The 15,603-nt window shown below is 47.9% G+C and overlaps 1 protein-coding gene across 1 annotated transcript in view; it reads left to right on the top strand.

The window, feature by feature from the left end:
- TIAM1 (T-cell lymphoma invasion and metastasis 1) overlaps nucleotides 1–8,668 on the top strand; it is a 79,482-nt gene extending 70,814 nt beyond the window's left edge. The window contains 10 exon segments of the mRNA XM_010161427.1: nucleotides 150–239; nucleotides 415–504; nucleotides 622–740; nucleotides 1,744–1,852; nucleotides 3,363–3,421; nucleotides 4,377–4,479; nucleotides 5,190–5,277; nucleotides 6,095–6,267; nucleotides 8,197–8,466; nucleotides 8,469–8,668. Of these exon segments, the coding sequence (XP_010159729.1) occupies nucleotides 150–239; nucleotides 415–504; nucleotides 622–740; nucleotides 1,744–1,852; nucleotides 3,363–3,421; nucleotides 4,377–4,479; nucleotides 5,190–5,277; nucleotides 6,095–6,267; nucleotides 8,197–8,466; nucleotides 8,469–8,668 (1,301 nt within the window).
- Nucleotides 8,669–15,603: the final 6,935 nt, after the last annotated feature.

Here is a 15,603-nt window from a genome sequence, read left to right as displayed (position 1 = left end):
GTGCATAAATCTAATACTGTGGACCCAATAAATCTGTACTTCCTTGCAAAATGTCTCTGGATAAATGAATTTAAAGCTGGAAGAGTCACTTTATCAGGGCAGCTGTTATGATTTTTGATTTATCCAATTGCTTCATTTTAATCTTCCAGCCAAGACAGACACTGCTTTCAAGGCATTTCTGGATGCTCAGAATCCCCGACGGCAGCACTCCTCCACGCTGGAGTCTTACCTCATCAAACTCGCCTGCTGAAGGAGCTCTTTGCTCTGACTGACGTAGACAGTGAAGAACACTATCACCTTGATGGTAAGCAGCTCACCTATGTTGCTCTTCCCTGTTTAACCTCTGGTCTGGAATCCTGCCCCTTTCTCTCATAGGCTTAAAAATACCTTTTGTCTCTTCCTCTGTGTCTCTCTCTTCTAGTGGCCATAAAAACCATGAACACCTGCTGAAGGAGCTCTTTGCTCTGACTGACGTAGACAGTGAAGAACACTATCACCTTGATGGTAAGCAGCTCACCTATGTTGCTCTTCCCTGTTTAACCTCTGGTCTGGAATCCTGCCCCTTTCTCTCATAGGCTTAAAAATACCTTTTGTCTCTTCCTCTGTGTCTCTCTCTTCTAGTGGCCATAAAAACCATGAACAAAGTTGCCAGCCACATTAATGAAATGCAGAAAATCCATGAAGAATATGGGGCAGTGTTTGACCAACTAATAGCAGAACAAACAGGGGAGAAAAAAGAGGTAACATGATGAAATTTAAGAGAACAAGGCTGTTATTTTGGTGCCTGCAGCGTGAATGTTAAATCCTGTCAACTATTTACCTGTCGTGCCGTGTCATTGAAGTGGATCCCGGTGCAAACAGATAAATCCCAATCCAATTCAAAACCTGCTTTTCCATGTAGGGTTCAGTGAGTGGGACCAATGTAAGGCAGTAGTGGGTTAGTTCACCTTCAGTGTTGTGCTTTGGTCAGAATTGCACCCCAGCCTGCAGCTCGCTATTCGGAGGTCCGTGTCTTGGCTCTCCTCGTTCCACATAAATAATATCGCCCCAGCAGTCTGAGTGGACTGGCATGCCGAGGCAAGCCTGTACTTAGCTTGTTGTTCACTTTAATTCAGCGATCAACATGTGAGGTGCGGTGTGTGAGAGCTGCTGCTTCTCTTCTAGAAAGTGTGTTAGCGGGCTTGATTACATGAGAGCGCCTCGGGCTTCGCTCTAGATGTCTCATATGGCGCATATGCAAACATGTGCAGATGCAGTGTGGCTCAGTCCTGGCTGACCATCTCGGAAACCCATGGAAGGTGTCTTGAAGTTTCAGACCAAGACCTGGACTCTCCATTTAACGATAAAACATTGGGCTGCAGTCCAGCGGCGCAGTGACGGAGAGTGGTGAGCAGCAAGGGGTGAGGCAGGTAGGGAGAAAGATGGACAAAAAAGCAAAAATTGCAAGGAAAACATCTGGGATTTGCCCTGACTTCCCACCAGATTCTGAGAGCTGGGGTCCAAGTTTGACTTCTCCTAATTCATGCTCACCAAGTAAGGATTTACGTGTGCCTGTTGCCAGCTGTCACAGTCTGTTTACACGCATTTGCAGTCATCTGATTCAATATTCCGAAAGTTTGCTTGTAGGGTGTTTGTTTGCGTAAGAATAAAGTTCAAGCAAGTGGTCTTGAACCAAAAATTAAAGTAAGTTTTTTCTTGAACTGGTTACACATCGTGTCTTTGTGCACGTGTTTGTGTTGGCAGGTTGCAGACCTTTCAATGGGCGACTTGCTCTTGCATAATACGGTGATATGGCTGAACCCTCCTGCTTCACTGGGGAAATGGAAGAAGGAACCTGAGCTGGCAGCATTTGGTTTGTACCCTAGTAATTTTATTTCGGATGCCTAAAAGACCGCCAGCTGTGCCTTAGCAGATATTTGTTGAAGGTAGTTGAGCATTGCCTTCCGCAAAATTGGCTGGAACCTAAAACCATATTTGTCTTTTCTGCAATGGTCAAATTCTGTTCTGTGTTGATCTAAATCTGGTGAAGAATTTGAAGATGGCTGCTGTAATAGTGCAAGGGTTTCTTAAACCCACATCCAAGGATATGAAGTGAGAGCTGTACAGAAAGGTACTTGTCTCGGAAAAGATGCGGTTTGGTAGGCTGATGAATGCCAAGTACCTCTACTTCATATCCTGTAGGATGGGGCTGGGGGCTTGATGAAGCTTTGCCTTTTTGCCAGCAAGGACTTGTATGTGTGAGCTTTACAAAGTGCTTCAAAGCTAAGCCAGGACTCCCAGTGAGCTGCTTTGGAGTGGTCTGTCTCCCTCAGAGTAGTCTATCTTGGGTGGCCAAATTAGAATTGAAACTGCTGTTGGCATAAATCTCAATATCTTTCCACTGTATTGAAGTATGGTCCCTCGGAAAGGGACATGATTGCTTATGTTGGCTGAGTCATGTCTCTTACTTTCAGAATTATATCAAGTTATGCAGAGTGTGCTAAGTTTTCTTTAATTGTTCCTAAATTTCTTTACATGCAACGGGCTTTTTCCTTCTTGTTTTCAGAAAGTGGTGCTGGTTCAGAAGCCATTGATTTTTGTTTTTGTTTATATCTCTACCAAACAGATAACGAGTGAAGACTCTTTCAGCTTTGCTCTGGAAGAGCATATAAAATTGACTGCTTTCCTGGAAGTTGGGAAAGCACCTGGTCATACCGTGAAGCTGAGGTGCCTCATGAAAGCTGCTAGGAATGTGCAGCAACTCCTGATTACTACAAAAAGCTTTAAATTGGTTTCATAAAATGTCCAAAATTAAGTGTTCATACAATTCAATCCTAAAACAAAGGGTGCGCTTTAGGCCTGAAAAGAAAGATCATAAGGAAAACTGGAACCTTGAAAGACAAATTTCCAGCTCTGTGTGGTTGTTATGTGGCAAAAGAGGAATTGGATCCCACCTCTGCCTGCCAGTGGTGCTCACTTGAATTCAGCACAGACCGCTGTCCCTCCCTGGAGGGGTTCGGGCTCTGCCCAGGCGCAGTCTCAGCCGCTTGACTGGCTGTGGGTGGCTGGCAGCCGCTCGTTTGTCTGAGGGAAACTCAGCCAGCAGGATTAAAGCTTTCTAAGTTTTTGTGCAGAACTGTTGTTGCTGGAATAGTTGTTCCAATAACTGGTAACTTAAACTCTTATGTTTCAAGTGACTTTGACATAACCTGGCTTTGTGTACTAGAAGCGGTTGAGCTTGGTGTTTTTGAGAAGACTGTGCAAGGGGAGTGGTTGGTTTACTCCTGGCTTGGGTGAGGGCTGAAAGCTCTGTGTGCCCGGGTGTAGAGCGGACACGTTCCCAACCTTACTGACTCCCTGGCTTTTGTTTCTTTCTCCTCTAGTGTTCAAAACAGCTGTGGTCCTTGTGTACAAGGATGGTTCCAAACAGAAGAAGAAACTTGTAAGTTGCACGTACTATTTCGGTGATGCTGTGCGCATTGGTGGTGCTACAGGCAAGATTTGCTTTCCATAAAGCTGTGGTGCTAGGGTGTCCTTTCGCATACATGATTCTTGTTCTCTGCCACGCATCTGAGTTTTGAGTAATGCCAAACGACCTGCTGTTCGGCCCGGGTGCAGCACTCTGCAAGCATCTGTTTACCTTATCCTTTGCTCTCTGCTGGACTAGTCATTCCTGTGGCTGCCACATCCGTTCCACGCTATGGAGTGGACTTCCGTGAAACAAGGTGTCACCCTGAACGTCTCCCCTGTGTTTGGCTCTTGGATCAGTGTGTGTGAATCGAATATGAGAGCTGATGCCTGTCAACTTTCCCAGTGAAACACAACACCCTCGCTTCGGTTGTGGCTGTTGCATGCCACTGAGCAAGTGCTGCCTGCTCTCAGCTAAATTAGGTGTGCTTGCAGTTCGTATCGGGGAGTTTGGGATTAAAACTTAAAGCTAAGCTTGACAGTAAACGTGCCTTGCTGCAGTAGGGGCCACTGTTTATAGTATTACAGGACATTCTGGCATATGGCATAAACCAAAGTCTGGTTTGAAATGCCTGTATGGCTGTTTCCTTAAGCGAGCTGCCCACAAAACCACTTGGGAGTGACTAAGGCAAAACTTACACGTGTTTGAGTGTGTGTGTGCGTGGAGGAGAGAATGCAGCATTGGTCTCAAACGACTTCTGAAGTTGGCGATAACAGTCAATTAGCGTAATGGTTGCTTTTGTCTGGAATTCAGCAAGACCTTCATAGATAGGCACATCAGTGAAGCTGGTTACCAAAACGTTGTAGTGAGAGAATAGGAATTGCAGGAAGTTCTTAGCTGGATATTCTCACTGCAAAGCAAAGGAGACTTCTGTGTCTCACCCTCCCAAGGTGTCTCATTTCCTAACGGTATTTTGAAATTCTTCCAGGGAGGATCACATAGAGCTTCAATTTATGAAGACTGGGATCCGTTCCGCTTTCGCCACATGATACCTTTAGAAGCACTGCAGGTTCGAGCGTTGGCAAGTGCAGGTAATGTTCCGGCTGCATGAATTTGGCTGGCTTCTTGATGTTTGGGCTGGGAGCGTTCGCTGACCAGTGTTTGTCCTTAGTACGTGTGTGGGCAGCTTCTGGGGCCTGAGCAACAGGCTGTAATAGCCCTGGAGAGAAGCAAAGGGGCAGGAGCTCCAGTTGTGTATCTCCACCTTGCCAGTATTTATGTGAAGCCAGTCAGGGTCATGGGAAAACGGGATGAAGTTGTTGACTCTGCTTCGCTCTGTTCCCCTTCTGGAGACTAGAAGGAAATCTTGCAGCTGTGAGACAACAGAGCTAGTGAATTTTTGTTCGTGCTGTTGATGGCTTCATGTGAAGCTTATTATATGAAAAATTTCAAAATTTTAAACGATTTGCTGCCTTTCTAATGCGTAAGTGAAAGTGGAAAGAACGTGGGAGGTAGCTGTAAAATGTGACAGTACTCTGTGGAACACCTGAAAAGCCAGGGCGGAGGTTTTGTATTTTTATGGGACTGGGTGAGTGCGTATAAAATACTCCTACATTTGTGGCAAGTTTAAGTGTCGCTTCATTAGACACTTGCCCACTGCCACCTTTCGTTTGCAAGGTATTTATTATCTGTTGTCCTGGATGGTCTCAAACCATTTTTTTCAGGATTATGAAACAAATACTGTAATTGGGGTTAAATAGGAGAAACTGTTGTGTGAAGTGCTGCTTGCTTTTCACTTTAGATGCAGAGGCCAATTCTGTATGTGAGATTGTCCATGTTAAATCTGAGTCTGAAGGCAGGCCAGAAAGAACGTTTCACCTTTGCTGTAGGTAAGTGTGTTTCTATATCTTCAATAGAGGCTACATCTCTGGGTCCCAGCTTGCCTATGCCTTTCCTATAGGGCAATCTGGGAACAGCCAGTAGTGGAACTGGGGAGAGGGTCTTTAAAACCTTACTTCTGGCGGGCAGCATTTTGTAAAATGTATTAAAAATAAAGGCATATATTTGATCAGCTTTGCACCTTTATGGGAATACCCTCATTACATTTTTCCTTTCACAAATTTGGGTGAACTCCAGCATTGGATCTTTGTCAGGTAGTGCTGTCTTGTCTTGTTCAGCTGGTACCTTTCATGTTCCAACCTCTGCTCTGACAACACAGGCCCTTTCCTGAAGTAAACCTTGTCCACCTTTGCGGTGGTGGTTACCCTGATGTGCTTTAGAGTTCAAATAAGAGCTTGGTGCACAAGTTCGCCAGGGTCTAACGGAGCGGATACCAAGCCAATCCTTTCCACTAGGTGGTAGAGAGTTGCAGGACTTCTGCTTGCTGTGTGTTTACAGGAGACAAACTGAGATTTAATTAGCCACCGTAGGTCAACTTGATGTTTATCGGACAAAGAGAAGTGTTATTGGAGGAAAGGAAGCCTTCAAGAGGGGTGAATGGCTAAATGTTTTGTTAATGAACAGCGTATTTGTTTCCTTGGATGTCCATTTACTGTATTAAATTGAGTCTTCTCTGGGGGAAGTGCATGCCAGTCGGTTTGCACTGTCTTAAATTACAGAACTGGTCATTATTTATCTCATTTACAGTGAGCTGTTAACCGTTCCCAAGAGATAACGCTGCCTTTTGTATTCTCGCCTGTTTTTCAGTTCACCAGAACACAGGAAGGACTTTCTGAAGGCAGTGCACTCCATTCTGCGGGATAAACACAGAAGACAGCTTCTCAAAACCGAAAGTTTGCCCTCGTCCCAGCAATACGTTCCTTTTGGTGGAAAAAGATTGTGTGCTCTAAAAGGTGCAAGGCCAGCCATGAACAGGGCAGGTACTGTAGGGCTACAGACTTTCAAGATCCCAGTAACCCCAGCACCGTTGTAGGACTTGTGGTGGTGTCTGTTACTTGTATATTAGGATTAGCATTCTCTCCTGTGTATGTAAAAACTGCTGGTTTTCCATGCTTCACCTCCTTGAGAGCCTTAAATTGCCTCTATTTACCTTGCTTTGCACTCAAGGCTCAGCTTCAGAGCAGTCCTTCTGGCACGGAAGGAAGAAGTGGGATTCCTGTCATTACCGATTGGCTGTGCACTTTAATCTGGAAATGGGTTTCAGCTGAACAAAGCAGAAGCTCGCTGCATATTTCTCGAGAGCACGGACAGAATTTTGAGCTAACCCGAGCACTTTTAAACTAAAATGCACAAGAAAAGTCAGGTCCCCCCAGTTAGTGGCTTGGTTCGAAGAGACAGAAACCTGTGACCTCCATTTTATCCTTTACAGCTCTATTGCTAAAGGGCACGTGCTTCTACTTCTCACTTTTTGAGAAGTGTGCACTCGATACTATTATTTTTGTCATGGCCTGTCCTAAACCATGGATTTTCCTTTTCAGTTGACTTCAGGCAAAAGCAATGAGAAAATCCCAGGGAAAAGCAGGTTTTCATTTTCAGAACACTAAATGATGGAGGGAAGAAACATTTGCTTCCAACTGAAAAGTACATGGCACGGCTGCGTGTTTTGTTCTGGTCTGTTGTTTGCTTTTTTTTTTTTCTGCTCATTAGATCCAGCAATGTAGACAACCAGGCTTTCTGTTCCTCTTCTGTCCTGGGCAGGCCAGACCAATAACATCCGTAGCATGGCTTCTCGCTCGGGGTGTTGCTAGCCTTCTGCCTCAGAGACGCTTGAAATCATAAGGAAGAAGAGGCAGAGGAGGGCCGAAATGCAGCTGCTTGACCACAGTGCTGCTTCCGTCAGCCTGTGGGGCTACTCTGCTGTAGGTGCCAAACCCTCTTCCAGTTTGGCTCGTTGGTGCATTTGCCTGATGAATTCTGCAGAGTTTAACGTCTCCTCTTAGAGTCCAGACCCCTTGCTACAATTTGCAACTGCCCAGCTGTTGTACTTCCTGCCTGTTTTGAGGCTCAGCGATATTAAAACGTGACCCCACCCCAAGCCAGAGTTTAATACCTACGTCCTGAAAGTTCAGTGGAGGGGGACAGACTAGAACCTCGGAGTTCCCTGGCTTGCCATGGAGCTAGCTGCGTGCGCACGCACATAAAGGGCTGGAATGCCTGCAGGTCCTTCAGCTGCAGGATCCGTCCCCTGCTTTGCCTCACAAGCCTCTTGTGAAGAAGTTCCAACACTGAAGTTAGGAATTTGCTAATTGGGCCAGTAATTGGACTGAGTAAGGAACTTGTGTTTTTCTGGTTTCGAGGCTTTTCTAATCTTTTTTCCCCAGGAGGGAGGGAGCGGGAAGGGGAGTAGAGAGCCAGGACAGGGAACTTACCTCCCCATAAATAACAACTGCAGCCCCTTCGGCCCCGAGGCCCCGGGGTTAGCCACTCGGAAAGCCGCAGCGTTGCTTTTACCCGAGACAAAGCCATTCCCCGTAGCAAGGCGTATGGCTAGTCCGTTTTCGTGGCGCGCTGGCAGCAGGGTGCTGCGTGTGAGAAGCCGAGCTGAACAGGTGCACTTTGGCTGGCTGGCTGCCTACCGCTTAGGAGGAACAGTAATTGTGGGCCGTTATCCCAACGGTGGATCTGAGTAGCAGAAAGTCTCTTTTCAGCTGGAGAGAGCCCTGTGCCGAGGAGCTGAGTGAAGCGTGGCTTGCCCGCGGGGAGGATGCCGAATGACTAGGTCATTCGTGGGAGTCTGCCCGCTGCGTGCCTAGCGGTGTTAAATAAAGGGCCACTGGCAGACTAACTTTTTAAAGAGAGTTGTACCGTGTGTAAAAAGCCTGTGGGGTTTTATCTTTGTGTGTGCGCAGTGTCAGCCCCAAGCAAGTCTCTTGGGAGGAGGAGGCGGCGGCTGGCCCGAAACAGGTTTACCATTGACTCAGATGCCGTCTACACGAGCAGCCCTGAAAAAGAGCCCCAGCAGCCCACGCACAGTGGGGACACTGACCGCTGGGTAGAGGAACAGTTTGACCTTGCTCAGTATGAGGAGCACGAGGACATCAAGGAAACGGACATCCTCAGCGATGACGATGAGTACTGCGAGGCCATGAGAGGTGCCGTGGCCGACCGAGACCTTCGGGAGCGGCCATCACGAGCAGCCAGCCGTGCCGGGGAGACCGCCCGCGCCCGGCCATGGACACGCATGCCTCCAGGATGACCCAGCTGAAGAAGCAGGCGGCCTTGACCGGCATCAACGGCGATGTGGAGGGCCACGGCGAGGAGGTCATCTGGGTTAGGCGCGAAGACTTTGTCCCCAGCAGGAAACTGAACACGGAGCTCTAAACCGGTCCCCTTCCCCGCCTGGATGCGTAGGTCTCCCCGTCCCACCTTCCCTCCCTCCCTCCCTCCCGACCCCGCACACCACGTCGAGCTGATCCCGATAGATTGCACACTTGCACACACCATTGCGGCAGCTGAATTGGTCCGAAGCCATGCGGCCACGCTTTAGGCGACTGTAAAACGCTCCAAACCTGGAACGGAATAAGCTTGAGGTCCTGCGTTACGTTACCAAGGGCTTTCACACTATTTTATTTATTCTAAAACAATCAGGGGCTGAAATTAAGTACGGGGAGAACGTCTTCACTGGAAAACAAATTACTCCGGTTGTCTTAACCTACGTGCAGCGAACTAGCTTGAGCAACAGCACAACGAACAGAGGGGTTTACAGCCGTAAAACATCAGTCGTAGGCTCATCTCCTTAATGAGGAAACTGCCTTTTTAATGTGTACAGTTGCAGTATTCTTATTACTTTTCCCTCTTTAATTGTAAGAGAATATACGTGTATTTTAGGAATGCGTGAGGAAAGGTTTGGGATTTATGTTGTGTTGAGTCCTTTTGGTCTGTGGCTGGTCTAATTTAATGTCAACGTTGGAAGCTCTAGTTTTACATAATGTTATAAAGATGCCAAACTCTCTTAAAAGAGATCCAAATTTAACACTTGAAGAAATATTTTTTTGTATTTTACCTGAGGTGCAGGGGCACAAAGGGATAAGAGTTTTACAGCGTTAGCATAGCTCCACGTCTAGGATACGAGTCTAGCTTTTTGCAGAGGGTTAGGAAAGGTGGTTTTATACTGAAATATGAACTGGAAACTCTTATTTAGGTATAACTTTCTTCAGGAAAAGGATTATTGTATATGTTTGAGACTGGAGTTTAGTTAGATAATAAAAAGAATAAAATAAAATGACGTGACGGAATTGCAGCGGACCAAACCGATCCGTGGTGCAAGCTTGCTGGAGGCAGTGTAGCAACGTCACAGATCCGTTTGGTCCGCTCTCTCGGGCAGAGTTTGGGCTTAGGGGACAGGGAATTCATGGCCAAAAAAACTGACCTCATCCACTCTCCTACCGTGGGTGAAACTAGTGTATTCTAATTCCTTTATAAAAGCTTTTCCACTGCAATAGAGTCTGAACAAGTTCTACACGAGCAAACCTCTTCAACATTTTAAATCTTTTATTTAAACATCTGAAACAGGGTAAAATGTGACTGAAATCTTGTAGTTTTTAAGTAGACTTCCAAATACGAAACACAAAATAGCACTTTTTTTTAAGATTTATATAGCTTTTCCCATCTCGGTTTCACCTATAGGAAAAAAGGAAGATTATATGAAATTTTTTTTTTTTTGGGTTTGTATCTATGGATGTTTGACACATCAGTAGGTACTTTGAAAACCTGAAATTTTATAATAGCTTTAGGATTATATTTTATAAAATCCACTCTGACTATATTTTAAAACATAACAAAAAAATTATTCCCCCCAGAAATCCATCACTGTCTGTGTGTCCCATCTAGCATTCTCCCCTTGCCCCCGCCCCCCTTTCTGGTTTCTGGTGCACTATACTTGATCTTACGAAAGCTTTCTCGATTTAACTTTTTGCTATCTTCTGATTTCTTTTCGTAAAAAGCTTTAGAAAAGTTTCTATACCCTTTGTATTATCACACCATTGTTTTATATCATCTACCCGTCAGCTGTGTCCCAGCGTGTTAGAGAAGCGGAGGTTTTAGCTGTCCGATGCCGTACCCAGCGGAATACAGTCAGCGCTGAAATACCGGAAAGCCGGTACTGGGAAGGTACCGTTGTTCTTGTACATAATGTCATGACATGTCTATGTCAAAGGTTCTTATATATTTCTTTTATAAGCTGAAAGAAGGTCTATTTTTATGTTTTTAGTTCTATGAATGGAATGTTGTAAATGCCTGTCAGAAATAAAATGCTGGAAAAAAATTCCAAGAGAGTGGTGTGTGTACCTGTGCGCTCCGAGGCAGGCGTCTCCCAGCAGAGGCAAGCAAGGGAGCAAGTCCTGCAGCCGGCGAAGCTGTTCGGATCCCTCTCCTGGCTTTAACAACCTATAGGGAGTCTCCTTAATAGCAAGGTTTCTACCCGTAGCCGTGTGTACCCTCTGTCGTGTGCGGATATTCCCTTAAAACGGGTTCAGCCTGTCCTGGCTCTGCTTTTTGGTGGGATCTGAGCTCTGGGGTAAGTGTTGTCTCCTTTGGCCAGCGCGCGCTGAGCTCCAACCTGTCCTGCATGGAAGGCAGGGCCGAGCTTGTTGCCCTCGCTTCTCTTCTGCTGAAACCTCACTTTTCTTTATTTATTTCCCCAGTGGAAGGTCCGAGCCCAGAGCCTTGCCTGTTGGAGGATGGAAAACAAGGCAGGAGATCAAATGCCAGATGCAGGTATTCGCCTGGAGTGGCTGTTGCTGTGCGCCTTGGCATGCAACGAAGCTTTCCTTCAGCGGGAACGCTGACGGTAAAGCAGCATGTTCACATCTCTAACTGGCGGCGCCGTTCCCTGGATGCGTGAAACGGCATCAGCCTCTGCCGAAACATGAGTGCAAAGCGTGCTAGTGCCTGCTTGTGTGCTCAGCAGAACACCACTGTGAACCGTTACGAGCTTCTGGTTAAAACACCACAACCGTTCTTTAGGTGGGCTCACGTGTTCATCTCCTCCGCAGTTCAGTGTGTACCAGCTCCTGCAGTGTTTTCCAGCAACTGGCTGCAGCTTTCGGATTGCGTACGGACCTGCTTAAGGAGCTCGTCCTACTGCAGCAGCATCGTGCCTTGCAGGAAAAACTCGTGTTCCTTAGCTCATTTGTGACATATCAAGCCTTACACAGGAAGGGTGATAGTTGGAAAGTGTGGAACTGTGGAGTAGTTCTTGTCTTCTCACCTGCCAGTTGCTGTAGCTCAGGGAAGGCTCAGCCCATATTTTGTGGAAGTGAGAGTGGCTGTTTTCTTTGTCAGGTCCATAACTAGTCACTCCCGTTTCTTTTACCATGCTGGTCATAAGGAACCTTAAGTGTGTATTCTAAAAAGAGTGAGGAAAAAAGTAGGGAATTCCAGAAGAATTCCAATTACGTTGGAAGAGCTCTCCAGTCTCGCCGTGGCCAGTTGTTTTGCCAAACCCCCTCCCTTTGGGGTGCTGAATTTTAGGTCGAACGTAAGGAGTGCGCCGTGGCTTGGTGTTTTGTGCAGCCTGGGCAGGAGCTTCCCCGGCCCAGGGGTGAGACCCTGGCTCCCACCGCTTTCCTTTAGGTGGAACTGGGACCAGTGATGTACAGGCAGATGGGTTCTGCATGTGGATTCTGGCAGATCGTCCCTAAAAGGTGGGCTGGTGGGCGTTAGGGAACTGGGTTAGTACAACACAAGGTACAGGTGTTGCCAGAGCTGCAAGAAGAGCCCCGCACGGCCCCGTGGTCTCACCCGCAGTAGAACAGCAGCGGGGAAAGCACAGGCACCCTGTAGCATGGAGGTTCAGGAAGTGCTTTTCTTCACTCTGAGTTTTACCAGGCAGTTAGTTTTTGTGGTCTTCTCTGGCAGACCTGCTTTGCTTGCACCGGCTTTGGGACAAACCAGGAAACACTTTGTTTCTGAGACTATTGTCTCTGCAAATAACAGGTCCAGAACGTGACCCTGCTCCCTGCCTGTGTCTGTTTTAAATGTTGCCAGATAATTGTGGGGGCAGTGCTTCCCTCAGCTCACGTTCCTGCCTTTGGCAACTTGCTTTCCTTCTCTTCCAATTTTATTCCTAACCATTGCTGAGGTACTTCTGCTGGTTACTCGACTTCTCTTTTTTAGTCCTTTCAATTACAAGACCTGTCTCGGATGTTGATTGAAGACTCTCAGGGTGTTGGTATTGGCGAAGGAATCCAATTCAGCATTGTGGAAGCTTGCTGCGGATCTGCCTTATTCTGGGGGAAAATGAGGGGAAAGAAATTCTGTGAAAAGTTGCTTCCTGTTTCTCTTTTCCTTCAGCCACATCTTGTTAATAATAGATGGTACCTCTGCGCTGTATGTGGGCGTGAGCTCGGGCAGGTTTTTGCAGTGGTGAAATCCTACAGCAGCCTTAGGGCCTGGGCAAATCGCTCCCGTTTTAAGTCTGACGAAGGAAGGCAAGTTGGAGGAGCACACCCGGGGTCGTGCAGCAAGCCTGTGGTACCCGTGAAAGGCTTACGGAAGGCTGCGTAGCCGTTAGTGCAGACAATGTTTCCTTTTCGTTGGTGTGATCAGCTGCAGCAAGGCATCCTTGCTTGTGGCAGGGGAAAGAAGAGGTCGGCAAGACAGCCTTGCTGGTGGCAGGGGAAGGAAGTGATCGGAAGAGCCGCACAGGCACCTGGACTTTGTTTGTCCGTAAGCACTGAGCTTTCTCCTTTCAGTTCTGTGTTTCCAATCAATTTAATAAGAGGGGGAGGGAGGGATGATGGTGAATCAGGGAATAATTGTACCCAAAGGAAGTGTTTTCTGTGTGACCTTCAAAATAAATCCGTGGCTTCTGGGACTGTTTCCCCCATGCACTAATGTTACAGGTGATGCCCGCTGTACACAGCCTCAGGGGAACACGCCTCGGTGAGCCTGGAAGGAGAAGGGCTTGTGCAGGATCCATCCTTGGCGCGGTCTTAGGAGAAAGCTCTGAGCAGCCTGGTCTGATCCCGGAGCTGGCCCTGCTTGGGCAGGAGGTTGGGATGGAGACCTTACTCAGGGGCCTTCCCACCTGCGTGACCCTGCGATGCTGTGACTCCTCCTCCGCACCCCTCCATACCCGCTCACACGGGATAAGTTTCTGCTGGTTTGTTGGGTTTTTCCCAGTCAGGAACATACGGCAAAATATATCTTGAATTTTGTGTCAAAAGATGAAAACGTCGCAGTGCTCAAACAGCACCCACAGACATATGTCTAGGGAAGAAGAATACAGCAAACATTCAGGATACTTCGACCTCTACGCTCCCAGGTCCTAAACACAGGCCCGCAGTGCTGGTTTGGGGTGTACGACCTTAAGGGGCTGCAGGAGATCCTAAGGCCAGTTCAGCTGCCCACACCTGGTTTGTAGTAACGCTTCCTTCAGACATGTAAGAGGACATGGATCTGTGTGGGGTGCAGGGGGGCACAAGCGCTTCGGGTGAGCGATGCTGTTACAGGGGAGCAGCTGGAGCATGGTGGATAATCCTGGGGCAGCTCAGGTGGCATTAAAGGCAGCAGAATCCCACACTGTGGGTTCAGGCTCTCTCCCATGATTTCTCTTCCAGGAGGCTGCCCAGTGCGCCCTTAAATCCAGGTAAGCTTTTTGCATCCAGACATCCTTTGGCAAGGAGTCTCAGAGGTCTCGTAACCAGACAGGGATGTGCCACCTTCTTTTACTCGTTCTGAACTTTGATCCCACTAGTTTCATTTGGCACCTGCTAACTTCTTACATTGGATGAAACTGTGAAGAGTCAATCTCTACTTACTTTCTCCACATCATCCATAACTTTAGAAACCTCTGTCATATTCCTCATAGCCAGCTTTTTTTTTTTCCAGGCTGAGTCCTTTCAGTTACTCTAAGAGCCATTCATCCATCTCACTGATGCCACAAAGGACTCTCCCATCTGCAAAAGATGGTAAAAAGTATGAAGGTACGAGAGTGAAAGTAACTGGAAACTAAACATCTGGAATATGTTGCTGGCAAGGGATTGGTAGAGTGGTTAAATTTGCAGAGCCCCACATCTCCTTAGGGGATGACGATAAAAGGCACAGAAAAGAAGTGGCGTGAAAACAGGGTCTGGTATGTGCAGCAGTTCCTACAGCAGTGGCATCTCTTGCAGCGAGTTAACGTTTGCCACTTAAGGTAGGATTATTTTCCGCTTGTAGTACAACCAGACTAATCCAAAACCTTCAGGAAGTCAGTGAAGTAGTGAGATGAAGAGGGCCAGGGCAGCGGTGCCGTTACTGAGCGCTAGGACAGGCTCCAGTAGTCTGGGAGCTACGTGAGTGTGCCGGAGCCCCGTGTCACATCTGTGCAATTAGCTGGTGACCCGTACGCCATCGCATATTGTTGCAACAGCCAAGTAATCTGCGCTTGGGGAAAGATTGTTTGAAATGAAACAGGTAACCCGAGGAAATAAGAAATAATTAGAAATAGCGTATGGAAAAAAAGAGGGAGCAAGAGGGCCAGAAATTAATTAATGTTGCAGGAACCGGATCAAAGGCAGAAACAGAGATTCATGAAGCTGCAGGGAGGCGTGAATAGAATATTAAGTGTGTGCTACACTGTCTATGCGAGGAGGGCAGGCTCTGAATCCACACCTGGGGTGGTTGGAGTGTGGGAAGGAAAAAGCCAAGCACTCCCCCATGCCCAAGGGCCAACCGTCAGCGCTGGATGCACCTTTGCACTCCCTGTAGCTACAAGGATTGCTCTCGGTACCATCTTGTACCGGGTGCTCTCCTGCTTCCGGGACACCCTAGGCACCCCCATGTTAATTCACGGGGTAGCATGTGGCCACGGGACCGTTTTGCTGGTGGCCATGGTGTTGGGGAGACTGCGGGAGCTCCGGAGCAGGCGCAGGCTGTTCTGGATCGGCTGTTGAAAGTGCCAGCATAGCCTCTGGCCCTACAGGTCAAATCCGATCGCACAGCTGAAGTTCCAGCAGCTTTTTCAACCCCTAGAGAAACTGCCTGTTGCTTTTTTGCAGTTGCTGGGTCGGTCCAGTACGAGTCATGGCTCCTCGGGTTTTCTCCGCGGGAGCTCGGTGAGGCCGGAGGCTGTCCTTCAGCCGCAGGGGCCTGCCCTGCGTGGCTTCCCCAGGCCTGCCGACGGCTCAGCGGGGGCAACACGCCGGCTACTCCAAGGTGAGATTCCAGCAGGGGTATCCCTGCCGTGCCCAGTGCTCCGACTGTGCGGTGATGGTGGCACGGGAGCAGCGCGGGACTGCGTGGGAGCCCGCGGCCGGCTTGCCGGGGCCTCC

The sequence above is a fragment of the Eurypyga helias genome, unplaced genomic scaffold, assembly GCF_000690775.1.
Source record: "Eurypyga helias isolate BGI_N326 unplaced genomic scaffold, ASM69077v1 scaffold2401, whole genome shotgun sequence".
NCBI classification, from domain to species: Eukaryota; Metazoa; Chordata; class Aves; order Eurypygiformes; family Eurypygidae; genus Eurypyga; species Eurypyga helias.
The sequence above is the reverse complement of the archived record's forward strand: the minus strand, read 5'-3'. Positions and strand labels throughout refer to the sequence as shown.